Raw genomic sequence first — 27,974 nt, forward strand, 5'->3', positions numbered from 1 at the left:
TAGTAGAAGCCTCCTTACGTCAAGTTCTACCAATCCTTCTATGAAGGCTACCTGCGCAGCTAAGTCTTTTGCATCTGCCGCTAGAGCTGCAATTGGCCCATTCACTAAGTTTCCGCACTCGTCGGTTGCGGACTCTTGAATTCTGAATTGGACGTCTTCAAGTTTTGGTAGTTTAAGACGCTGCTCCTCAACTCATTGAATTGAATCTGTAGTGCTGGTGCTGGGTGTCCTGCTTCCTGTTGCAGGCACTGCGTCGGGAGTATGTAGTACTCGTCAATTACATAACCAATCAGGCACGTTGGCAGAATTCCTCTTGGCTGAGCATCATCCCTTCCGCTTGACAGACAGAAGGGATTGTCTCGTCCAACGGTCGAAATAGTTGAAGAACTTCGACGGGAAGTTGCTGGGTACTTGGGCCTGGGAGCCTTTTGCCGCATGTGCCACTGCAACGCAATCACATCCTCCCGCTCCAATTCCTGGCTGTGTCATCTGAAGCTGGAAATCGTCTTATTCTTCCTAGCAGTGGCCTCTCTGGCACCACAACTGTTATATTGCCTAATGCATGCTCAAACTCGTTATTTGGAGCAAGTCCTTTTGCTGAGCCTCGCGGTCTTCTGGTCCCCTCTTTGGTCCTGTGCTTTTCCTCTGCAAGGGGGCAACTTGACTACTGCTGTTGGTTACTGGACTGGGAAGAATAGTAGAGTTGCTGCTAGAAGATTGAATTGGAGTCTTCTGGAGAGGATAGCTGGAGAGAGGGCCAAATCCGTTGTTGAAGCTCCAAAAAGTCCGAAACAACTGATTTTGCATTTTTGAGAGTCCTCCTTTTATCTTAGTTTTCTATATGCCTTAATTTTGGCCAATAAAAAGCATTGAATTCATAACTCTGCTTCTTTTCTTTTGGTAAGAAATACCGCATGGAGCATGAACTTGGAATTACCGGCCCTATCCCCGGCATTTTTCCTATTATGTTCATGCATACAAACTGCAATCAGAACCACACTCCCATATTTCAAGTAATTTACTTAGTAAATTACAATATACAAGTAAAAAAATGCTCATATGTGTTTCCACTAAATGAGGGGTATAAAATTGGTACTTCATTTACAAGGTAATATAATTTGTTTTATGGTGTAATCAACCGCATGAGCCCCGCTTTCTTGCTTATTTTTGTTACTAAATTCAACTAATACATTTCATGTTCAATATTTGTGATATATTTTGTTTGGTTTTTCAATTTTGACGATTTGGTTGATTTTGGATCAACTACGAATGCAGACAATCAATGGAGCAAGAATCAGCAAGATCAATAGGTCAGTAGTAAAATAAAAACGAAGTTTAAAAGACAATTGTAGACTGCATATAAATATACTTTGTTCAAATAACTTGGTAAAATAAATTTGTTTTAACTTGTTCCCTTAGTGAAGCGATTAGCGCTTGACTCAGGTATATTTCTTATTATAGTATTTGAGGCTATGCAGCAATTATTTTAGTCTTAAATTGCGTCTATTTTCCGATCCTTCATACGTACCGCGGACCAGGCTAGTGCTTTCAGCCTATATACTTAGTTGAAGATGAGTCGGCAAAGGCAATGTTTGCAAGCTGCATTATAATTGTGAGGTATTACTCTTGCAAATCTCTTGATCGATTAGTTGTTTGTTTTTGCAACTTGGGTTTAAACAGGTGAAGGCAATTAGGGACATATGAAACGAGTTTGTAGACTGTTTGGCAAATATTGACCGGTTTTACTGCCGAGTAGTGAAATTATTATTTTTGAAAGACGGAATTAATACGATTTGCCATTCTTCTTTATCTTTATCATCTTCACGATAGTTGTGAAGAAACTAAAAGAGACTCCAAACATGACTGCGCCCTCTATAAACATATTGTTGAAGCCCTCGACGATAAATAGGACCACGAAAATGACAAATTTGATGAGCCTTACACTGATTTCTTGGAAACTTGAGAATTTGAGAACAGGATTTGTTACGTTGGCCGCCTTAGGAACTTTGTTAGATTTATTTGATTATTGAATTAATAAAGGATTACATTGGTTTAGTATAAATTAATCAGTTTCCAGTTTCTAGTTTTTGTTAAATTGACTGTTCTTCACGATTTCTGATGTTGTTATGGCTGAATACTTGCATGACTTTTCTTAACCATGTCGAATCAGTATCGGACACAGATGGTAAATAGTGCACATATGGCAAATAATCCACTGGGCATCAATGTTGATGACATCGCCGGCCCCATTTGCAGGGTTGCAAAGAATAGTCGGCTTCCGTAAAGACGATGCTTTGTTAGGTAAAAACTTTGTAGCCAATAAATAATTCCGATAAAATAACTGAGGGAAGAAAAAGATGGTTACAAGAGATAACAAAGCAAATGATTTTCAAAATCGGCGTTTCCAACTGACGGAGCGGGTAAAGGCAAAAAAATGTAATACCCAAAAATTGCGACACAAGCGGAAAAGGCTACAGCGGAGGTTGCTGCGGTGTAGAAACTTTCTACACAGCACAAAAAAACCGAGATTTCTACCTGTTGCGGCTTGTACCTACCTGTACCTAACTATAACCACTCAAGAGTGACGGACCTTTTAACGTACTGGATTTATTAAATCGTATGTTGATCGACAAGTAAGTGATGTGACTGCACATTAACGATAGTGTAGATTTCTGCAGGAGGAATTTATGCAGGCTGAGTGCTAAAATGATGTGAATTTGTCCGTTGAATGTGAATGTAATTTACTCTTCAGAAATTTTACTTAGCTTGAGAACGGGGCGGATCTTTTCACCGTATGCAGTCTTTATTTTGACTGACCGAACTACTTTATCCGAGCCTGGATACACTTCAATTACCTTTGCTAGAGGCCAGAGACCACGAGGTGTGAAATCTTCCAAAATCCAGACTAAGTCGTGAACTTTTAAATTCTGATTTACTTTATGCCATTTTGAGCGTTTCTGCTGGTTAGGGAGATACTCTCTAATAAATCGGTTCCAAAAATGTTGGGCTAGAATTTGTGATGTTTTCCAAGATTTAGTAACTGCTACTTTGCTTTGAGAGAAGACTCCTGAAGGGAGATTGATTGAGGGTCTACCCAAAAGGAAATGATTTGGCGTTAAAGGGAGTGGATCGTTTATATCGCTAGAAACATTCGTCAATGGTCGCGAATTCATGTTGGACTCAATTTCACAAGTGAATGTCGACAGCGTTTCGTCTGTTAACGTTCTTGAGCCAATAACTTTGTAGAGGGAGAGTTTGAAAACTTGAACTAATCTTTCCCAGCTGCCGCCAAAATGCGGAGCCAGAGGGGGGTTAAATTTCCAATTGATATCTGCGTCTAAGATGTGGAGCTTAGATGCAAATTCTCGCGAGGATCTGAGAGCTTCTATTCCTTTTCTCAATTCGGAACAAGAGCCGACAAAAGATTTTCCGTTGTCAGAATAAAATATTTTTGGTTTTCCGCGGCGGCTAATGAATCTGCGGATGCAACTCATTGTAGAATCTGTAGAAAGACTTTCAGAAACTTCCAAATGAACGGCTCTTACAACTAAGCATGAAAATAGAAGGATATAACGGGTAGCAAATTTACCACACTGTTTTATAGGAAAAGGACCTATGAAGTCCAGGCCTGTTGTGGCAAACGCGAAGTGATTTTGTAGCGGTAAACGTTCACTGGGCAGATCTGACATCTGAGGTGGACTAATTTCTTGAGCCATTCTTCTGCAGGGAATGCATTGACGTATTGTTTGTCTAACGACAGCTCGGCATTTCAGAATCCAATAGTATTCCATTAGAAAGGAACGTGTTTGTTCAACACCAGAGTGACTATTCACCACATGAGTGTTTTTGATGAGGAGCTTAACGATTGGGTTAACCCCGTCTAAAATTAACGGATTGCGAGCAGTTTCTAAGAACATTGCCTTAGACAGCCGGCCTTTGGCGCGGAGTTCATTTTTTCCATTAACAAAAGGACAGAGTGTCTTTAGAGGGCTCGACGAAAGTATCTCCTTGCCTTTTTGTAAAGACAAAATCTCACTTCCAAAGTTCTGACTTTGAGCAACGCCGATGAGGCACTTGTAAGCCATTGTGTGATGTGCGAGCGATAAGCTACTGCTCTGTTTTTTCAAGCGATCGAGGAAGAAGAAGCAGTATGCTGCAACTCTAACCAGACGATTCCAATTGCTGAAGCGTGCAATGTCGATGGGACATTGAATTGCTGAGTGCAGATCGGTTTGCAACGCATGAACGATGAGAACGCTTGAATTTCGTGCTTTCAAGATGTCCTGACTTGGCCAGTCACTTTTTGGTAACTGTAGAAAAGAAGGACCGTTGAGCCATCGAGAACTGCAGTTCATCTGTTTAACTTCATAGCCTCTTGAGCCATCATCGGCTGGATTGTCAGCTGACGTGAAGTAATTCCAGTCATGTGCTGTTGATACATCAAGTATCTTCGCCAACCTGTTAGCAACAAATATGCGATGACGTATCTCTGGGGTTCTGAGCCAATAAAGAACTGTTGTACTATCGGACCAGAAAACCTTTTCATTAATTTGAAGGTCGTGCTCTTCTGTCACAAATTGTGCGAGCTGAGCTGCGTAGACGGCGGCTTGCAACTCGAGATTTGGAATTGTCATTCTTTTGATTGGAGCTACGCGGGCTTTTCCCATGATGAATTTCACTTGAAAGGTTTCATCAATGTATTCAATCCTAAGATACGAAACTGCTGAGAGTGCATATTCCGACGCGTCTGAGAATGTATGGAGAGCTGTTTCCTTTATTGCTTTGTTAATGAATAAACAGCGAGGTATTGAAATTTCGCGGAATTCCCGTAGTTCGTTTTGCAGCTGAGTTAGATCTGCAAATTCATTGAGGTCCAATGGTTTGTCCCATTTTGGTCCATGATTCAGGGCGGCCTGTAGACTTTTACGAACTCGGATGGTGAGCGGTGCTATAAAACCTAGGGGGTCAAAAATGGATGCCACAAACCGCAGAAGTTTTCTTTGGGTTACCATAGTGTTATCCAAGGGAAACTTTTTGAAAAGTTTCTTCTCGATTACATAAGTGTCTGTTTTTGCATTCCACGGTAATCCGAGGACCTTTTGAATTTGAGGTGAAGCTTCGTTTGTGATTAAAAGTTGATCCCTACTGACTTGTTGCAAAAATGCAGCCGAATTAGATTTCCACTTGGTGAGGTTAAAACCCCCAAGAGACAGGCAAGCTTTAGTGCTGCTCATTATGTTTACAGCTTTTTCAACGTCGTCAGTGGAAATATACAAATCGTCCATGTAGATATTGCGTTCAACAACATGGGAAACCTCAGGAAAATGTTTCTGATTATCTATTGCAGAGCGACGTAGAGCGTACGATGCAATGCAAGGTGATGACGTTGCACCAAATATGTGGCTAGTGTATTCATATTCTTCTATTTTGCCGTTGTGATCCCACAAGAAACGAAGATATGAACGGTCTGAAGGAGCAACTTTGACTTGCATAAACATTTGCTCAATGTCAGCGGATATTGCGATATGACTTTCTCTGAAACGCAAAATAATCCCAACAAGATTGCTGAGCAAGTCCGGGCCTTTCAACAGATTTGAGTTGAGAGATTGGCCTTGAAAGATGCTGGATGCGTTTGTCACCCGTCGAATTTTTCCGGGCTTATTTTCGTTTGAGACCGGATGATGAGGTAGATAAGAAACTGACTTTGTGTTGTCGGTACAAGGATCAATTTTTACAACATATCCGTTTTGCAAGTCCTTTTGCAAAGTCTCTTCATATTTTTCTCTTAATACTGGCTTTGTGGAAAGCTTTGCTTTTAGCTGCTTCAACTGTTTCTCAGTGAGCCATCTGTTATTCGGCAATTTTGCGTTCTCTTTCCACAAGAGACCAACTTCGTAATGACCATCCTTGAATCTGGTTGTGGATTGTAAAATTTCCAAAGCTTTTTCATCGTTCTTGGACAGTGCTTTTTTCTTGGATGCAATGCCATAATTTTCGATCTTCATCCATTCCTGAACTTTAGTGAAAAGTTCGTTGTCCAATTGGCCATGGGAACAAATTTGGGTTTTGAGAACTGGATTTTGCTCATCTGCAATTATGTTGGTCTTTCCGGCACAAGTCCAACCTAATGGTGTCTTGACAGCCCAAGGTGTGTTTTTCGGGCCTTTAACTATCTCATTGTAGTGGATTAGTTCAAGGTTATCAATTCCAATGATTATACACACTTGATTTTGTTTGACATTTGGAAACGTGATGTGTTTAAGGTGATCAAACTTACTACAAAGCTTGTTCAGCTCACTGGTTTTAACTTGTGTCATATTGAGATCTGGTACTGCTAGCACATCGATTGAAACTACTGAGCTATTCTGAGATCTGTATGGCTTGATTTGGACAGAAACTTGAGAACAGTCTATTTCTCTAGTTGTATGGTAGCCACTGATAGGCATTTTAGCGACTGTGTTCATGTCAATCTCCAATTCTGATGCTGCAGATGTAAGCAGCAAGCTTTGACAACTTCCGTTGTCTAGATACGCATAAGTATCAAGAGTTTTTACACCATTGGAAAGTTCAACCGGAACAAGGGCTACTTGTCCTGTTCCATGTAATTGAACGGATTTAACGGCCGATGGCGGCTTCACTCTCTGATTATTGTCTCCAAAGCTCTCATGGAGCAGAGTATGATGCTTTCGGCCACAATTGCCAGTTCGACAAACATTTTTTGAATTGCAATGTTGAACATGATGACTGCCAAAGCAGTTGAAGCAAAGTTTTAAGTTTTTGACATGTTCTCTCCGATCGAAAGGAGAGAGGGTTTGGAAATGAGAACATTTGTAGAGATATTGACAGGTCTCATTACTGGGGCAAACAACAGTTCTGGAGGGGCCTTGTTTGTTACCGTCTGAAAAGGAGCCACCTTGTTGACCATTGCTTGTCGTTCTCGTAGATGAGGGCAAGGGACTTTGAGTTTTCTGAATCCATGGTTTATGGGCAAAGTTTGATCTTCCATGGCTGGGTCGTGTTATCGAAATTGGCGCTGGCAAATCTCTACAAGCCTTTGCGTAGATTGATAACCAATCAGAAAGGTCTTTAAGAGACGGCTGGAGTGAAAATTTTTCGAGGGCATACTTGTTCCAGTCCAGGCGGACTGGTGTCGGAAGTTTATTTAATGCCTGATTGAGATTTGTAGTAGAATGGATGTCGTGATTGAATCCAAGTTGTTGAAATGTATCCACTAGGGTCAAGAGAAAGGCTGAAAATTGGGTATAACTTTCAGGGACAATCAGATTAGGTGGTTTGAACTGCGAGAGTTTATCAAGAAAAGCATTTACTATCCGGTTTGGGTTTCCGAAGTGTTCCTCAAGACGATTCAACGCTGGGACATACAGACTACCGTTGCAGCCGTATCCATCTATTAAATGCTTTGCCTCTCCAGTTAATAGCGATTGAAGATGTATCATCTTTTCTGATAATGACATAGGCGATCGATCTATTGTGGCTTGAAAAATGCTGAACCACTTCATCCAGTCGAGTGGGTTGCCATCAAATTTTGTTGCCTGCAACTTGGGTACAGATTTCTGGAAACAAGTGGACATAGAGATGGGGTTCTGATATGAAGCAGAGCCAAGTGTAGCGGACGCCGACGGATCTGAGAATTGTTGATTGGAAAGGAATCTCCATGATTGATTGCTGTTCGAAACATGAAATGATGTGTCCTGGTTGACTGAACTACTGTTTGAATTAGCAAGAAACGGTTCCGAAGACAAGGCACTGTGAACAGGATTTCCAGATGAAGTAGCCGTTGAGAAACCAATATTGGATTCCATATTAGCCGGCGGCGCAATGGAATTGGATTGAACTGAGCTAGCGGGCGCTGCAGAGTCCGATGAAAAAATTGGACAAGACACTTCGTTCCCAGCGGATGCTGAGAAATATGTAGAGGTCCTGTTAGTGTTAAGAATGGTTGGGTTACTGCTGCTACTATCAAATGTTACCCTTAAGTTGCCTGATGAAACATTGCTTACTTCTGCGCTTTAAGTTTCTTTTTTGTGTTTGCGGAGGGCAGCGGTTGTTTTTCGAATCTTGAATTTTAGTTTGCTAAGTTGAAAACAGAGCGTATCTGCGTCTTCTGATGGTGAGATGTCCAAAAGCTCTTGAACGGAGTTGTCGAGTTTCTCTTGCAGCTCTTTAATTTCGCTCAATGTTTCTTCTAGAGTTTCCGTGTCCTCCCCGGAATCGATTCCTGAAACAACAAATTCGATGCAGGATTCAATTTCGCTTTCAAACATTAGCTTTTGATTTTTAATGTGCTTCAAATGAGGATCAACTGAGGATTCTTCGTTTTCACCCATTGCTGGTGTTTGTGAACTCGTAGAATTCTCTTGATGTTTAACTCTTGTTGATTTTCCGGTTCGAGTAAGAACCATTAACTCTGTTTTGTTGAGTGGGTCTAGAGCTTTGAATTTAATTTAGCCACTGTTAGTAGCATTGTTAACCAAATCTCAAGGCCAAAACCTGTTTATTTAACTACCGGTTAACAATTACCTACCAAAGTGTACTAAACCCTGCCAAAACGTTGATACGGTACTTTACCAAAACTACCGAACCTTACCAAACCTTACCGAACCTGATCAAACCTTACTAAGCCTTACCGAACCTTACCAAGCCTTACCGAACCTTACCAAGCCTTACCGAACCTTACCAAGCCTTACCGAACCTTACCAATACCTACCAAACCTTGCCAAGCCTTACCAAACCTTACCAAGCCTTACCGAACCTTACAAATACTTACCGAACCTTACCAAGCCTACCGAACCTTACCGGATACCATCAAATACCAATACCAGAATGATAAACTCAAAATCTACCAAATAACCACAGTAAAATCCGGACACAAAAAGAGATTTATGCCAAAACACACGGTACGAAACGTTGGTTTTGCCAATAGCGAAATAAAATTTTAATGGCGGTATCGGAGCAATAAAACAAATGACTGAAATTTATTGCAAATTTTTAACACGTCCGGAAAAAATTCTCTAGGTGCGAGAAAAAAACAACACTGGGGAAATTACTGTCGAATCACCAGAGTCAAAGGAAATAAGAATAAAGTAATCAAGGGAGTCCCAGATATAAACTCTCTGTTGGGTTGGGCGATGATGGGTTGCCTCGGGTTGGGTTGGTTGGGATGGGTCTTTGTCTAAAATTTCCTTCTCTGCCCTGATCACGAGAAAAAAAAATTCTCGAGAAGGAAATTTTAGCTGTCCATTTTTTTGTTGGGCGCCAGAATGTTACGTTGGCCGCCTTAGGAACTTTGTGAGATTTATTTGATTATTGAATTAATAAAGGATTACATTGGTTTAGTATAAATTAATCAGTTTTCAGTTTCTAGTTTTTGTTAAATTGACTGTTCTTCACGATTTCTGATGTTGTTATGGCTGAATACTTGCATGACTTTTCTTAACCATGTCGAATCAGTATCGGGCACAGATGGTAAATAGTGCACATATGGCAAATAATCCACTGGGCATCAATGTTGATGACAGGATTAGCAAAATGACAATGAGAGGATGCATGCTACAAATCACGTTTGATCATCTCATCAATAGATATGAAAATAGATTTTGAAAGTTGAAATTGAGAACTCAAAGTAGCTGGAGGTGAGAAGTGGTATTCCTCAGGGTTCATTCTTTGGCGTACTAATGTTTCATTAGTTCACAACATGTATCCCAAATATTCATATTTTTTGGGAACATTTTTCTTTCAGAAGGATGAAGATTGTATCAATACAAAAATGGGATGAAGAAAATTAAAGCTGACCTGACTGCAAATGAAAAAAATGGATAGAAGAAAACAAAATGAGTCTCGACATAGAACGTTTGAAAAATTTGCAATCATAAGAAGCCAACAAAAGCATTCTTTGCAATGAGATGTATTTTATAAAAAATAAATAGAGCGAAAAGGGTAGGACTGTATTTGTAACCATCCCTAATGGCATTGACAACTAGAAGAACACTCTAAATAAAGTTACATCTGAAATTCACGTGACCTTCTGATTGCCTGAACACGGTTCAGGTGAAATTACCTGAACATCTTTGAGAGTGAAGGAATGAGAAAAGCATATTGAGCTTTGTATCGCTTGAAACAAAATATTGGCACACTGGTCAGAGAAACATTCACGTTAAAACTAAATAGGTATGTCTCTCCCAGTTACCATATACGGACTTAATTTCATATACATAGGAAGGAAAAATCTGTAACTCATAGAAAACTTGCAAAGACGTTCGCCATAAAAGAGTAATTAGAACTCAAACGTGAGCAAATAATGATCACTTTGTCTCTTCCAATGTTTTACGCTGTATCAATTGCTACACTATCAAGCATTAAGAGAAGGCTCAGGTCAGCCTAGTTCTCTCAAATTTGCAAAATGCATTAAGAACATCTTCGGAATTCTGCAACCTGAGAAAATTATGAGGATAGAGAAAACACGGAAAAACTTTTTTGGAATATTTGAGCTGGTTAATTGAATAGACAAAGGAGCTCAGTTCGTTCCAACGGAAATCTTTAGAGCAAGTTGATAAACTTCTTGTGAGTTTTTGTCATTTTTAGTCTTCGAGGAAAGTTCCTGTACATAGCAGTTAGAATGTCAATTTGCTATTTTCAGGAAAATGCGGAATATGTTCCAAGATCAGAGTTGGCAAAAGCAGCTGTTGTCAATCCAAACAAAAACAGTTACCCCGGAGAATAGCACTTTAACTTCTTTCTTTTTGCAAGAAATCAAAGTAATAACCAAAAAATTTAAAAAAACATAAAAATGGCAAAGAGTATAAAATAATTGCTTTAAAGATAAAATGAAAGCAACTTTTCAGTAGTCGCATGTGACAGCTTACTCATGTCCGAGGCATGAACATGAGTAAGGCAGACCCGATGTGGGCTCCGTTTACAGTCTTAAAGAATAAAAAGCTAGGGCTACTTATTTCTGCGCGCGAACTTACCTATATCTCTAAGACTAACCGACTCTATAAAACACAGAGATTAAACTTCTATTATTACGGTGGTTAAGAAGTATAGCACCGGAGTCAATGGTATACACATGGTGTATCTAACTAAAAGACTGACTACAGTTAGTTCAGTTCTATTTATATAAAAGAGAATAGTGTCTTCTCAGTCTCTGATTGGTTGAAGGTTTACATTCAGTATTTCCACTGCTACATCCATCCGGGGTTGAGAGTTTCAAATCCGAATTTGTGAAGTGTAGCAGAAATACGTTGAATGTGTCATCCTCGTTGAAGGGTAGGGTGATGTAAGTGATGAGTTGTGTCCACTCTGAAGTGGGTTGTGACTTGTGTCGTCGTCTAGAGTTCCTGTCAGTGAAGTAGTGACTATTGTCGTCAGTGAAGAGATTGATTGTGGAACCAGTAAGGGTGACAGTTACAGGGTGTGTTGGCCAGTAACGTCAGTCCTGTTGAGAGTATGTCCAACTGCTCTCACTGTTTTGTAGTGAGGATTTATTCCCAGTTGGAGGATTGCTTGTAGTCGTAGTCTCTGTCTGGTTTGCACGAGGATATTTCTGTTTAACTCCACCTGGTACAAAGTTTGAACCAGTTGGATTTACCAGCTTACCTTCTGGTGGAATTCCATCATTTAGCTACTGTGTGAGCTATTTTCCCTATTAAATCTATTGGTGAAATTTAATACCTTCTTTCGTAAGTCCCGACCGGGAGGAAGAAGAAAAGAACTGATCCTAATCTTCAGTCTTGTAGAAAAAGCGAAGAATATGGTAAAATATAGTTTTTAGAAAGAAGAAACTAAAGACAGTAAGAAAGTAAAAAGAGAAAGAAAGGAAAAGGAAAAGAGTTTCAGATGAGTCTGAGATCAGTGAGTCTCTTTTTGTGGGTCTGTGAGCCCAAGGTGTTGCTGTAGGTCAGTGGCCTACGTCCTATATTCGAACTCGAAGTCCGGAGCCCGATTGTCTGGATCACGGAAGAAGGCGAGGAATTCCGCACCCCGTGCCAGACAAACAGCAAGGGCACGACGATACAGGTCAACGTTACAGCGTTGTTGTAACGCAAGGAGGTGATTGAAGATCTGTGTTTCTTCTTGTGATGGCTGCCGGCTGTCTAGCTTATCGACCATCCACTCTCTGTAGAGAAGGTTGAAAATGTGGCCATAGGTACACTTCGAGGTGCCTCCTTCTCCACCTTGTAGATATTCGATCGGGATGAGGATGGGGCGATTAGTCTTGGCAAAGAGTGGAGAAAAGATTAAAGAGAAAAGAGTGGAAAAAAGTAGGATCAAAATTAGGGAGGGTGCCTTCACAATAGTTGGGTTCGATGATGTAACTATAATTCATGTAGTAGGATGAAGTCAGCTTAGTATTAGCGTACTGAAGACGCAAACTCATTTGAACAATCGCATTAGTGTGCTGAAAATGATGTTGCACAAATAAGTAGTTGTGCATCGTGTGAAACATCTTCACTCAATTTATTTTGTGGGTAGTTTTTTTACATCCATCTGTGTGGGACGCAAAAAACCGAATTGCCAGTGAAAAGGGTTTTATTTAGCATAGATTTTGTAGAGTGAAGTGTCGCGAGTGAAGAAAATATTGAGGTAGTTGTTTGGGCGATCTGCAAGTGCAAAGAAGTACTAAGACAGATGCCAAAATGGTTCCGTGAAGCGAGGGTTTAGAGGAAAGTGTAGGCATTCGAGTGGTAAATCTTTATCCCGTCCTTCATGAACATATTCGTTCTCCAATTGTTCAAGAGAACAGGAACTGCTTGTGGGCTTCAGTGTGTGCTGAGGCGGGTTGGAAGTGTAATTGATCCTCTCTGGCACATGTATACCCTTTATGGTATTAATGCCGAGAGGGTTTGTAAATTCATGAAATTGGAAATTTGATCCTTGTGACCAGTGTGGAATTACGTGTGTTGGTGCAAAAGGGTTAGGTCTCCCTCGAGAAGATGAGGTTTGTGGGCCTCGTGAAGGGCTCGCTGTGTGACGGGTAGACGACTGTGAAGCCTGTATTAGTGAGGAACGAACGGGGTATATTTCGTGTGCTGTGGCTCGTGGAGGCCTCCTAGGTGAGGGGTCAGTACACGGGTAGTTGTCTGTTGACGTGGGTTGATCGTAGGGGGTGGCTGAGGGAAAGGCTGTTGTGGCCTGAGAGGTGGTATGGTCGGGCCGTACGGGGGTGAGGGTACCGGTGGGCGTTTTGTATGCGGTGTTGGCATTTCTCGCGGCGGGTAGACCAGTGGCTGTGATCGTGGTCGTGCTCCACGGACCCTACCAGAGTACGCCCAATTAAGGACGACTGTTTCTGGTGTTGAGCGGCCAGAGTGCTCTGCTGTGTCTACTTCATCTGCCCAAGAGGGAATGCTCGTAGGCTGGGGTGGTGGTTGTGATTCAGATACTGCTGTGTGTGCAGTAGAGAAGAGTGGAGGTGGCTGTGGCACGCACCTGGCTGGTTTCCTGGAGGAGCAGATCTTGTGACGAGCTTTGCGGTCCTACAGGAACTGAGGGTGAGCTCGTGTCACTGTTTATGTACAGGTGAAGTTCACCAGAGCTCAAGGAAGATGCGGCGGGTGAAGGCAGTCGGTTCACCCTTGCATAATTGGCCGTGACTACAGACTTTGGTTGTGGAGAACTTTTCAATTTTTTTGTGTAATAAATTCAATTGATGTTGAGAGTGTGGAGTGCGACTGTCAATTGAGTGTCTGCGCCGTTTTTTAGGTGATGGTGTTTTATATTGTGTGGAATCGGATTGTAGCACATGGAATATTGTTTGTGAAAATTCTCCAAAAATTCCGGAGGTTATAATTTTAGCCAATGTGATATTGGGTCATAAAAGTGATTTTAAATTATAGGTGTTGAATGCAATACGAAATAAGCCAAATAGGCATTGTAAAAAGTTAAAGAAAGTCCATATCATGGCTATTTTTTTAATACGTACTAAGGGTGTCCAAAGATCCCTATTCTTTTAAATAATTTCCATTAATCAAGTCATGCCAATCAAGCCGGCGGAGGGTGAATTCTTTGCTCTTAATAAGAAGTTTGTTAATGTAATCATTATATTCTGTGCGTAATTGTGAGAATTGTGCTTGTAATTGTGCTTGTTTTGCAATATCTGCAAAATTTACTGCTCGTGCTACTTCAAATTTTTCTGCCGCGTCATTGACTAATTGGTTAAATTTAATCTTGTCTATTGACTTGGTCCAGTCGTGTTGACTGTATACTCCAAGTTTTTGCGCGGTAAAATCAGTGTGGGTGAAGCGGTTTTCAACTTGTCAGGTGTGAAAATTTTAACGGGGTTTCGCGCCATAAAGGGTATTAAGCGATATGTGTCATCGCCGTCTGCGTCGAGTGAGATTTGTTGATCAAAACTTGTTGATTTTCTAATACATAAAGCGATGATGAAACGACTTTACATTGAAAGAGTGAAATTACATTTTGATTTTTAAGTGTTGCGAATATGTGTCGCTGTCCTGTGTTAATATCAAATGTGGGGGTGATTTTAGTTGATTGAAGTGACCATGTTAGTGTGTGCATGACATGATATTCGTGTTCTGAGTCTTTACTGGGGCAGTTAGCCCAGGGATTATCTGCGGCATTAGGAATCCAATTATGATCGCGTGTGTTATAGACCATGCTTCCGTTTTGGAAGGCGAAAGGTCTATAACGGTCAAGTCGGAAACGGCCTTGTTTTTCTTCTATTTTTGCTTGCCAGCGGGCGTCGTTTAGTAGATCAAATTGTATCATTTGAGGGCGATTATGGCGATTACTTATGAGACTAACGCGTGCAAGTTCTCTACGAGCTTCAATTTATGTGGGAAAGAAAGTTCGTTCCATATTGTTAACACACCAATGATCATGATCAAACCGAAAACCTCTTTTGAGTGCGATTTTGTGACAAAAATTTTCCTTGTCCCTAAGTTTAGCGTGTATGTCGTAAGCGCGTACTTGTAGTGTTCGAATTTGTGAAAATAATTGTACTTGGGCGGGGAGGGTTTTAAAATCGGCCGGCTTAATTTTACATTCGCCAATTTTATTGAGCTTATAATACTGCATATTTGTGATATGCTTTGGGGAACAATCATAGTGTGTGACGGCGAGATCTTGTATGCCTGTTTTTGATGCGGAAATTTTATGTTGGTCAACTTTAAATGGTTGTTTTATTGGAAGTGGACACGAAAAGAATAAATTAAGCAACATGAAAATTAAATTTGCTAAATTTGCGGACATGTGTAAGAAAGTCCAGCGTGTGGATTATAGAAGACAATCTATCAAATTTGTGGTTTATTTCTTGACAAGCAAAAGTTGATTGGTTAGTTCTAACTCTAAAGATAGGTGGTGTTGCAGCTTGTGGGTGAAGGATAACTTTATCTTGTTCGACAACTATTTCAACAGAGAATGTGATCTTTGATTGTTTTAATAATTCGTGAGCTCTTTGATTTTGAATGTGTGTTATTTTTATAGGACTTAGAGATTCGTTGTTTAGCCCAATTATGTAATTGTTCACCGTTGTTATGGTCTCCAAAGAGGGCATGTTGGGGAAAAGTAAATTTAGGATCTAATTTTAATGGTAGAGATGGGTAAGTTCGGGTCGTATCGGGTTGTTTCCCAATACAGTGGCGAGAATGTTGATCAGGATCTGGTGTAGGTGATTTTGGTCTTAATAGTGATAATGGGTGGTGTACCCCGAAAGCTGAGTGGTAGTGAGCTTTGAAACGAAGGTAATGAATTGACTATATTAAAAGAGTGATTCCAGTGTGCTTGTGATAGAAGATTTGTTTTTGCTCCTTGTGACGGATTAAAAGGATTATTCGCAATTTGTGATGCAGTAGGTGAAAAAATTTGAGAACTAATTGAGACATAAAATCATGTGTGGTGTCATTAATACTTGAGACAGTGTGAATTGGCTGTAGCAATTCTGAGCTACTAGTTTTATCGGTGTTTGCAAAATTTGTTGTTTGAGTGGAGAACTGTGGAGTGTTTGAGTTATTAGGTAATTCAAGTTGTGGTGCTCGTTGAGGAGCTGGTATAAGTTTGGGTGGAGGTAGTGTTGTATTTGGTAGAAAACCAGAGTATAGCAATAAGTTTTGTGCGGTTATTTGTTGTTTTTGTTGTTGTGCTTGCGTTTGGTGTATTTGCGTTTGACTTTGATGAGGGGGATATGGGATTACCGATTATGGGGTAAAGTTGGGGGAGTGTCCAGTAGGACGAGGTCTATCTGCAGATTTGGAAGTAGTAATGACTGAGTATGGGTGTTCCTCAATTTCTTGTGTTTTGGTTTTTTATGAAAGAGTTTAAATGATGACTTTTTGGGTGTTGATTGTTTAGTTGTTTCGCTGTATGACCAACTAAGCAATTCTGAGACGGGGGAGCACTTGGGTTAGTGTTGGACTGTTGATTAGAGGACGCAATTGTGACGATAATCTTTAGCCCAAATTGGGGGCAATTATCGCAATAATAAATTTTATAGTCAGTAGAGGTGGGGATAACAATTATTAAGAGATTTAAAGTAGGTACATTTACTCTGATTGCTGCGCAGTGTGACATTATGGAGATAGATGAGATCTAAACAATCAGCAGAGAAAACTGTTAACAATTCAGCAATTGTATAGTCGTTTCGTTCAAATGAAAAGATAACGTTTGGATATATAATTTCATTTGTTGTGCTGTTTTTCTTTGACAATTTGTTGGTACTGTTCACCCAATCTTAGGAGTTCTTTAATATATTTTATATCATTTGAGGCTGGGATAGCGTCAAGATTAACGGTGTAGACAATATCTGTATAAAGAATTTCAGAGAGTTTTGATGTTGCTTGTGGTGGAAAAAATGGAAAATAGAAACGAGCAATGTGTTCGTTATTAAAGTCTTTAATATAAAAAAACTCATTCGCAATAAGTGTGTGAATATAGAATGTGATCAATATCTCACGAAAGCAGAATTGTCTAGGTTTAAATATTTGAATATATCTAAATGTATGCGCGTAGGGTATTCTTTTAAACAAAACTTCTAGTCTGTGTCGAGAAGTTATTTGCATACCTGGTAAAGTTTTTTCAAGACGAATTCTTTCAGTACTGTGCGACTGAAAGTTGCGAATTGACAGCTTTTGTTGTTGCTTCCGTGAGCATATTTTGAGCTTTCTGTGAGCTGTCAGCGAAGTCAAGGAAGTTAGAAGTCAAAGAAGGAAAAGAACTGTTCTTTGAGACAGTTCTATTTTGTTAGAGAGAAAGAGTGAAAGATGAAAATTAGAACTTAGAAAAAGAGAGATTTTCCTAAGTTTAAAATTAGAAGATAAAGAGAAGATAAAGACAAAAGAGAAGTTTGAAGTTAGAGTGATTGAATGTTGTTGACAAAGAAGAGAGAAGAAAGAAGCAACTAAATGTTGAGAGCGATGGACTGAAAACTGATTTTAGACCATATGATTTTGCTTGACCACGACTTTTTATTCTGGTACAAAAAAGTTGCCGAGTCATATCTTGGCAATTAAATGAGATTAGGGAAATGTTCCCGGCCGAGCTGTGGGTCGGTTACTAACTTAATTTTTAGTTAATTTCCTTTTTATTATTATCGTGGGGAATGGCCTGTAATTCCAAGAATGGCCTGAACGAGGGAATTGTTTTCTTGTTTAAATTATATTTAGTAGCTACTTAGAGTGTTATGCTTAATTGTTTTTGGCTATTTAAAGTGGGGAGAACGGTCTAACGTGTGTTCTAATACGTTAAATGTGCGTTGTTCTTGAAGACGAAATTTTTGATTGTGGTATAAAGACTCTGTAGTCTTTTATTGGTTGTCGTCGAAGACGATTGTTTCTTGCAGTGTAGTTTTCTGAAGTGTGTTCGGATATTTCAGACGGGTTGCAAGGTAGTTGGAGGGAAGGTCATCTGTGGATGGTACATTTAAATTGTCTAGACTAAACGAGACAGACTTCGACTTGATAAGTGGTGGCTTTTTTGGATGGAGTTTTAAAAGTGAATTATCAGAGAAATATTTCTCCATTTGTTCTTGAATGAAGAGTTCTTTGGGATAATATGCTACTATATTACTTCTATGACGGGTGATTTGCTTACCAGAAAAATCTTCTAGTTTATACGTAATTAATGTAGGAGTATCTATTGTTTTGTAAGGTCCAATTTTTTGTGATTGGATATTTTTCGATGCTCCAATTTGTGTGGCTTTATTTACAACTAAAACATAACCATTCATTTTGAGTGGTTGCGCCGTTCCGAAATGGCAATTTATAAATGTGCGTAAATGTTTATTTTGGTTTTGAATAATTTTGTACTTCATTATAAACTTCCGAGTGTATCATTTCACGATTGAGAAACCATTGTGCAAAGGTTCCATTCTGTAACTTTTTCATTTGAGGGTGATGACCTAAGCAGTCAGTATGTTTATGATTAGGTAAAGAATTGCAGGGTGAATTGTCTGTGGGTTTACAGTTTCCTAAGCTATCTGTAGTGGAAGATAGGTTGAACATTATGGGTTTCTTTGGTTTTTGACCAAGTACAAGTTCATATGTTGGAAGGTTCATATTGGTCCTGACTTGTGAATTGAAGGCAAACGGGAATACTTTTACTTTCTGTGACCACGTGTCATATTGTGAGTCTAAGGCGGTACGAATAAATGTGTTTAATTGGCGATTACTGTTTTCAATGAGTGCATTAGACCACGGTGCATATGGTTTGAATTGTACGTGGTTTGAATTGTACATTATATGTGCCGCAGAAAAGTGTGAATTCTCCGTTATTGTATTCATTTCCATTATCTGTTACCAAAACATCTGGTATTCCGAATTTGACAATCCAATGGTCAAATAATACTGTGAATTAGTGAGTTGCATCATTTTTGGGTGAAGGGTGGAGTACAACATAACGTGTAAATGCGTATACAGTAACATAGACGTAAGAATTCCCATCAGAGGACGGTGAGATTGAAACTTTTGTATGCATTGAAATACGGTGATTGAAGTATGGTGAAACTTCTCAAAATGGCTCTTGTGGTGGCATTAAGAGGTTTGGCATGGTTTTGCTAGTTTGGCAAGTCAAGCAATCTTGTGTGAGTATTGCTGTCCATCTATTAATGTTCGAAAAATGGTAATTTTCCGTGATTGCTGCGTGTGTATTTTCACGACCCGGGTGTCCTGAAAGATCATGAGAATGTGCTTTATAAAAGATAACTAGGAGAAGGAGTGGTAGACAAACTTCTGGTGACGTTGTTTCTTGTATGTAATACAAGAGATTATTGCCTTCGTTAATAATGAAATTTTTTAAACGCCTATAATTGTGTAGTAATCCTTTATTCGCTCGCATAGTTAGTGAAGGGGTTGGGGGGAATTATTATACTGTTTCCAAAGTAATGGTTGTTTGAGAACTGGGTCTTGTTGTTGTGTTTCATAGAGAAGCGTATCATTTATTTACGTCTGTTCTTCGTAAAAGTAATTATAGAGTGTTGGGGATTTTGGTATAAAGTCATCCATTGCTGGGAGTGAAAATTTTATTCTATTTGTTATTTCAGCATAATTTGCGTCGTGATTAAACTGTGTGAAATGTTCTGCTTTGTTTGTGTTTAGTGTAACATCTGTGTGTTCTATGATAGGATAATTTTCTGAGAGTGAGTAGTTATTTTTAAATTGTTGTAGTTTTTGTTGCGCATATTTTTGTGCACGTTCTCTAAAAGCTGTGCTTTAGTTTTTGTTGCGCATATTTTTTTTGCATATTCTCTAAAAGCAGTGCTTTAATTTTAAATCCGTAATATGAAACAGGGAGATGAAGATCCTTTTCTGGTTGTACTTTGAAATAATTCTTTTTAATCTGTAAGTAAATTGGAAAGTGTGGTGATTCTTCATGAGTGGCTGTAGAAAATGAATCAATGTATTCTCTTGATAAAACGTAGGGACGTTTTAAGATCCAGGCTTCATGAAATGGTGAATCAGTCTGCTCTGGTCTTGCTGCCATTACCATATTTGCTGTGATAGCATTTAAAAAATCTTTTGTTGTATAGGTGGGGTCAGTACAAGCAAACGGTCTTATATACTTTCGCATTGGCACCGAGCCACCTAGGTAATGATACATCATTTGTGTATTCCTACGGACTACAGGTGATGCCGTTTGTGTAGGAGTCGCTTGTAAATAATAAGCAGTCATGTTGTTAGTGAGCGACTTAGTAAATCTGGTAGTGAAAGGTTTTTGCTTCCGTCCAAACTATGTGTAAATTCTGAAATTTCAATAGAATTAATTGAAATTTTTAAACTCTATGGTTTGGTCTATTCTTCTGTGTGAATAAGAATAAAATTGGTTTATGGTAAGTGTAAAACATTATTGGGTGTATCCTTGAATAGCTGAACATTCGCGAAGAATGGTGGATAGTCTAAGTTCTGTGGTTGAAAATAGACGAGAGTTTGCCAATACTAACTCCATTTTTCGAAATTGATTTATTTGGAGGAGTGCAGCTCCAATCCCATAATTAGAGGCATCGCAGAGGACATAAAAGGATTTTCCTGAATTAGGGATTGCGAGGCGAAGTGTTTCGTCCGTAAGTCCGTCGAGTCCATTTAAAAACATTTAAAATCTGTTGTATCTCTGAGTTGGAGAAAAAAGGTCGATGAATGACTTGTAGGTTTTATATATTTTTTGAAATAAAAGTGAGAAATTCGTCATAAATTTGAATTTTTTTTGGTGGTTGTAGTTTTAAAAATGCGTCAATTTTCAATTTGAGTGGTTGTATGTTGTTACTTTGAATTTGGTGTCCTAAAAATTTAACGGAATCTAAGAAAAAGAAAGATTTATCTGGAGCGGCTTAAAATGTGTTAAGATGTCGAATAAGTGTTGTACTCTATCTTGTAATTGGAGTGGAATATGAGCAGCTCGTTGCTTTTTAAAGATAGTTGTTGCTTTTAGGGGAAGGTTTAGTTTTAACCTAATTTTCCCAAAATCGAATTTGGAGGTTGCGCAACATTTTTTAAATTGTGTGAGGAGTTGTGCTAATTTATCAAACTGTGTTTGTGTTAATTTTGTGTTTTCAAAATTAAACGTGGTGAGAAGTTCTTTATCTGTTTCAGTGAATTTTGGGACATCAAAAATTATGGTGAATTTTTTTCTGTTGTGATTTATATTCTTGTTCTTTTTGCTTACTAAGATTTAAGCAATAGAGTTTTTTAAGTGTTTTTGACGTACCTTGTGTGAGGTAATTCAAAGTATAATAATCCATGAATTCTGTGAGTTCATTTATGCGATATTTTGTGGTTCGATAGTCGTTAAGTGAAACATCTTGTTGTGCATATCCAATTTTTCCTTTAACGAGTGTTAGTGGATGATTCAAAAGATTTTGTATTAATATTTGGATAAATGACTGATAAGGATATTCGAGACTATTTAAATCCATTATAGAGCAAAACATGTTTTTGCGTAGTGGTATGAATGAAAAGTCAGATGCATAGAGGATAGCACCACTCGCCTTTTTATTATTACATTCATATGCGGTTACAGAATAAGTTAAAATTCGGTGTTCAGAGGGTTTTAAATATATTGAGTGATCTCCAATTACTGGAAAAAATCGTGAATAATACAGGGGTGGTTTAATTGATGAATCGTAAAATTTTAGTGATTTTATATCGTTATTATGTTTGATCTCGAGTGTATGAGATGAAAATTTTAGTGAATCTACCTTTTTTTTAGAAAAAAAGTGCCTAGAATATTAAATTTGGTGTTTGATACTTGAAAAGTGAGTGTAAACGAAGTGTTTTTGAGAGTTCGACTCTCAGTTTCGTCTGGGTAGAGTGTAAGTTTTTTTGTACCTTTTGAGTGTAATTTAGACTTATTTGCTGCTGAGAGAACAAATGTTGATGCTTTTAGCTGTAATTTGTGGTATTCTTTGATTTCACTCCAAGTGTCAGTATTTAAAATATTAAGTGTTGTACCAGAGTCTAGTAGAAAAATCTTTTTCTAGATGCGGCGTGGAGAATGTTTTTTTTATGATCAGGTGTTTGTTGTGTATATATTGTAAGTGGTAGTACCCGTATGTTGTTTTTATAGGAGGTACAGAAAATTTATTCTTCTGTTGAAATTTGTAAACTCTGTGGTTTTTTTTCTTCTGTGTGAATAAGAATAAAATTGGTTTATGGTAAGTCTAAAATATTATTGGGTGTTTAGATCCTTGAATAAGGAACTCGTATACTGAAAGTGCATAAATGATAGCTGAACATTCGCGAAGAATGGCGGATAGTCTAAGTTCTGTGGTTGAAAATAGACGAGAATTTGCCGATACTAACTCCATTTTTCAAAATTGATTTATTTGGAGGAGTGCAGCTCCAATCCCATAATTAGAGGCATCGCAGAGGACATAAAAGGATTTTCCTGAATTAGGGATTGCGAGGCAAAGTGTTCCGTCCGTAAGTTCCTTTTTCACTCTATCAAATGTTTGTTGTAATTCAGGAGTCCATTTGAAAACAATTAAAATCTGTTGTATCTCTGAGTTGGAGAAAAAAAGGTCGATGAATGACTTGTGGGTTTTATATATTTTTTGAAATAAAAGTGAGAAATTCGACATAAATTTGAATTTTTTTTTGTTTTTGGGTGGTTGTAGTTTTAAAAATACGTCAATTTTCGATTTGAGTGGTTGTATGTGGTTATTTTGAATTTGGTGTCCTAAAAATTTAACGGAATCTAAGAAAAAGAAAGACTTATCTCGAGCGGCTTTGAGGTTTTCATTCTTTAAAATAGTGTGTTAGTGAGTAAGTGTTTGCAACATTGTGTCTGTTGTTGTATCTTTGATGAAAACATCATCAAGATAAGTAATTATTTTATTTTTTTCTAATTAGTGGTTTAAACATACTGCTCACAAAGGATGAGAAAGCTGCTGGGCCAATAGAAATACCATAGAATAGGCGTTAAAAACAATACTGTTGTCCAGCAATCACAAAATTCGTGAGTTTTTGTGATGGTTTATCAAGTGGCATTTGGTTGTATGCGCTATTCCTATCAGCTATAGAGAAAATTGGTCCCTTAATCCCTGTTAAAATAATCTGGATTGGTTCTACGGGCCAACTACATTTTGTTTCGTCAATCATTGTGTTTATTTGATGAGCGTCTAGGACAATTTTCAGTGATTTTCTTTTTTTAAGATGATTATTGCGTTAAAAAATGTGTTTCCGGTGGTTAAAGAATCTGTATTTACGGGTGCTATGACGTCAAAATGTGTTAAGATGTTGAATAAGTGTTGTACTCTATCTTGTAATTGGAGTGGAATATGAGCAGCTCGTTGCTTTTTAAAGATAGCTGTTGCTTTTAGGGGAAGGTTTAGTTCTACCCTATTTTTCCCAAAATCGAATTTGGAGGTTGCGCAACATTTTTTAAATTGTGTGAGGAGTTGTGCTAATTTTTCAAACTGTGTTTGTGTTGGTTTTGTGTTTTCAAAATTAAACGTGGTGAGAAGTTCTTTATCTGTTTCAGTGAATTTTGGGACATCAAAACATATGGTGAATTTTTTCTGTTGTGATTTATATTCTTGTTCTTTTTGCTTACTAAGATTTAAGCAATAGAGTTTTTTAAGTGTTTTTGACGTACCTTGTGTGAGGTAATTCAAAGTATAATCATCCATGAATTAAGTGAGTTCATTTATGCGATATTTTGTGGTTTGATAGTCGTTAAGTGAAACATCTTGTTGTGCATACCCAATTATTCCTTTTACGAGTATTAGTGGATGATTCGAAGGATTTTGTGTTAATATTTGGATAAACGACTGATAAGGATATTCGAGATTATTTATATCCATTTCAGAGAAAAACATATTTTTGCGTATTGGTATGAATGAAAAGTCAGATGCATAGAGGATGGTACCACTCGCATTTTCATTCTTACAACCATATGCGGTTAAAAAATGAGTTACAATTTGGTGTTCAGATGGTGTAAAATATATTGAGTGATCTCAAATTAATGGAGATAATCGTGAATAATACGGGGGTGGTTTAATTGATGAATCGTAAAATTTTAGTGATTTTAAATCGTTATTATGTTTGATCTCGAGTGTATGAGATGAAAATTTTAGTGAATCTAACTTTTTTGTTTTAGAAAAAAAGTGCCTAGAATATTAAATTTGGTGTTTGATACTTGAAAAGTGAGTGTAAACGAAGTGTTTTTGAGAGTTCGACTCTCAGTTTCGTCTGGGTAGAGTGTAAGTTTTTTTGTACCTTTGGACTGTAATTTAGACTTATTTGCTGCTGAGAGAACAAATGTTGATGCTTTTAGCTGTAATTTGTGGTATTCTTTGATTTCATTCCAAGTGTCAGTATTTAAAATATTAAGTGTTGTACCAGAGTCTAGTAGAAAAATCTTTTTCTAGAGACAGCGTGGAGATTGTTTTTTTTATGATCAGGTGTTTGTTAGGTATATATTGTAAGTGGTAGTACCCGTATGTTGTTTTTACAGGAGGTAGAGAAAATTTATTCTTCTGTTGAAATTTGTAAACTCTGTGGTTTGGTCTATTCTTCTGTGTGAATAAGAATAAAATTGGTTTATGGTAAGTGTAAAATTTTATTGGGTGTTTAGATCCTTGAATAAGGAACTCGTATACTGAAAGTGCATAAATGATAGCTGAACATTCGCGAAGAATGGTGGATAGTCTAAGTTCTGTAGTTGAAAATAGACGAGAGTTTGCCGATACTAACTCCATTTTTCGAAATTGATTTTATTTGAAGGAGTGCAGCTCCAACCCCATAATTAGAGGCATCGCAGAGGACATAAAATGATTTTCCTGAATTAGGCATTGCGAGGCGAAGTGTTCCGTCCGTAAGTTCCTTTTTCACTCTATCAAATGTTGGTTGTAATTCAGGAGTCCATTTAAAAACATTTAAAATCTGTTGTATCTCTGAGTTGGAGAAAAAAATGTCGATGAATGACTTGTAGGTTTTATATATTTTTTGAAAAAAAAGTGAGAAATTCGACATAAATTTGAATTTTTTTCTGTTTTTGGGTGGTTGTAGTTTTATAAATACGTCAATTTTTGATTTCAGTGGTTGTATGTGGTTATTTTGAATTTGGTGTCCTAACAATTTAACGGAATCTAAGAAGAAGAAAGATTTATCTGGAGCGGCTTTGAGGTTTTCATTCTTTAAAATAGTGTGGTAGTGAGTAAGTGTTTGCAACATTGTGTCTGTTGTTGTATCTTTGATGAAAACATCATCAAAATAAGTAATTATTTTATTTTTTTCTAATTAGTGGTTTAAACATACTGCTCACAAAGGATGAGAAAGCTACTGGGCCAATAGAAATACCATAGAATAGGCGTTTAAAACAATACTGTTGTCCAGCAATCACAAAATTCGTGAGTTTTTGTGATGGTTTATTAAGTGGCATTTGTTTGTATGCGCTATTCCTATCAGCTATAGAGAAAATTGGTCCCTTAATCCGTGTTAAAATAATCTGGATTGGTTGTACGGGCCAACTACATTTTGTTTCGTCAATCATTGTGTTTAATTGATGAGCGTCTAGGACAATTTTCAGTGATTCTCTTTTTTTAAGATGATTATCGCGTTAAAAAATGTGTTTCCGGTGGTTAAAGAATCTGTATTTACGGTTGCTATGACGTCAAAATGTGTTAAGATGTCGAATAAGTGTTGTACTCTATTTTGTAATTGGAGTGAAAAATGAGCAGCTCGTTGCTTTTTAAAGATAGCTGTTGCTTTTAGGGGAAGGTTTAGTTCTACCCTAATTTTCCCAAAATCGAATTTGGAGGTTGCGCAACATTTTTAAAATTGTGTGAGGAGTTGTGCTAATTTTTCAAACTGTGTTTGTGTTGGTTTTGTGTTTTCAAAATTAAACGTGGTGAGAAGTTCTTTATCTGTTTCAGTGAATTTTGGGACATCAAAACATATGGTGAATTTTTTCTGTTGTGATTTATATTCTTGTTCTTTTTGCTTACTAAGATTTAAGCAATAGAGTTTTTTAAGTGTTTTTGACGTACCTTGTGTGAGGTAATTCAAAGTATAATCATCCATGAATTATATGAGTTCATTTATGCGATATTTTGTGGTTTGATAGTCGTTAAGTGAAACATCTTGTTGTGCATATCCAATTATTCCTTTTACGAGTGTTAGTGGATGATTCGAAGGATTTTGTATTAATATTTGGATAAACGACTGATAAGAATATTCGAGATTATTTATATCCATTACAGAGAAAAACATATTTTTGCGTATTGGTATGAATGAAAAGTCAGATGCATAGAGGATGGTACCACTCGCATTTTCATTCTTACAATCATATGCGGTTAAAAAATGAGTTACAATTTGGTGTCCAGAGGGTGTAAAATATATTGAGTGATCTCCAATTAATGGAAACAATCGTGAATAATACGGAGGTGGTTTAATTGATGAACCGTAAAATTTTAGTAATTTTATATCATATTTATGTTTGATCTCGAATGTATGAGATGAAAATTTTAGTGAATCTACGTATTTTTTGAGAAGAGGTGTGCCTAGAATATTAAAATTGTTGTTTGATATTTGAAAAATGAGTGTAAACGAAGTAATTTTGAGAATTCGACTCTCAGTTACAACTGGGTAGAGTGTAAGTTTTATTGTACCTTTTGACTGTAATTTAGAATTATTTGCTGCTGAGAGAAAAAATGTTGATAATTTCAGCTGTAATTTGTGGTATTCTTTGATTTCATTCCAATGAAAATGTATTCATCTGTGAGAGTGTTACATTCTTCTTGGAAATTAAAATTTTAATCTTGTGTGTCATGGTTTAACTCTAAAAGTAAATCCTTATATTGTTGTTCGAGGAGTGTCTCCTCAGAGACATTTGTGGTGTCTGTATTTTCAGTGTTTGACGTAGTGTTGTCTGAATGTTCTTGATCTAGCAAATAATTAATGTAATTTCTAATATTATGAAGTCTAATTCGTGAGAACGCTCGTCGTGAGCGATTTCCGTCCCGATTATACTGAGGTGATTGTGGTCCAGAATTATATTGAGAGTTAGTTTGAAAATTTGGTCTTGGGTATGGTGAACCATTTCATTTTGGTGATTTAAAATTGATGTTCCCATTATAGGATTTGAGTTATTTTGTGAGAAATTATTTGGACTTCTGTGTCTTGAATGATTTCGGTGTTCTCTGCTATTGCTGCGAGAGCGATGTGAAAACGGTTTACCTGTCATGTTATTCGATGTGACTGGTCTGTTCGGAAGATCTTGATTGCCTTTCTTTGCTTTATTAAAAGTTTGTTTTTAAAAAAATAGGCTTATCAAGTGGTTTTGTATACTTTTCTCAAGGCACATAGAAATACTATATCCTGAACGTGAACATTTTTGTAAAGTTTTAGGAAGAGTGATTTTCCTTTGAAGTTAGGATCATTTGAGTACTTGTGTCGTACTACAGTTATTCCGTGAGCAGTATCTTGTTCCATTGCGTGTATATCATCTACTTTGAGATTATCTATCTGAAGGGAGAAATTATTAATTGATGGTGAAAGAGTGGAATTTGTATTTAATTTGTGTCGATCAATATGTGTTCTTGTAATATCTTCTTGGTGCATTTTTTCGACAAGTTGTGCAAATGGAAGTTGTGAATCCAATGCGGTTGAATTGTAATTTGCAATCTTTTTAAGTGCTATTCTAGCTAGTTGTGGATCGAGTGTTTTGACGAGTGCGTCATTCATTTGTGCATTTCGCATATCTGGGGCATTGTTAACATATCCTTTTCGAGTCATTTGTTCTATTCTAAGTGCTAGCGTTTTAATTTGTTCACCAGAAGCACGTAATATGCTTTCTAGCAATAAATTCGCGTGTGTGTGCGATTGTTGGTTATCAAATTTTTTCTGAAAATCACGGCAAAGCGCATGCTAATTATTTTTAATATCTAGTGGAAGATGTGAATACCATTGTTGTGCTGGTTCTATTAGGGCCATTTGGATCATGGCAATTCGTTTCAAGATCCAGGCTTCATGAAATGGTGAATCAGTCTGCTCTGGTCCTGCTGCCAT

The 27,974-nt window shown here is 37.7% G+C and overlaps 1 protein-coding gene across 1 annotated transcript; it reads right to left on the reverse strand.

Moving 5' to 3' along the window:
- Nucleotides 1-104: 104 nt before the first annotated feature.
- Nucleotides 105-27,974, reverse strand: LOC142336651 (uncharacterized). Its single transcript, XM_075385561.1, has 6 exons — nt 27,871-27,974; nt 13,450-13,636; nt 12,993-13,275; nt 8,108-8,239; nt 4,167-8,002; nt 105-443 (listed from the first exon to the last, which is right to left on the reverse strand). Exons 1-6 carry the CDS (start codon nt 27,972-27,974, stop codon nt 105-107), a joined length of 4,881 nt encoding a protein of 1,626 aa, XP_075241676.1.

Source organism: Convolutriloba macropyga, chromosome 3, assembly GCF_964194025.1.
Source record: "Convolutriloba macropyga chromosome 3, txConMacr16.3, whole genome shotgun sequence".
In the NCBI taxonomy this organism is placed as follows: domain Eukaryota; kingdom Metazoa; phylum Xenacoelomorpha; order Acoela; family Convolutidae; genus Convolutriloba; species Convolutriloba macropyga.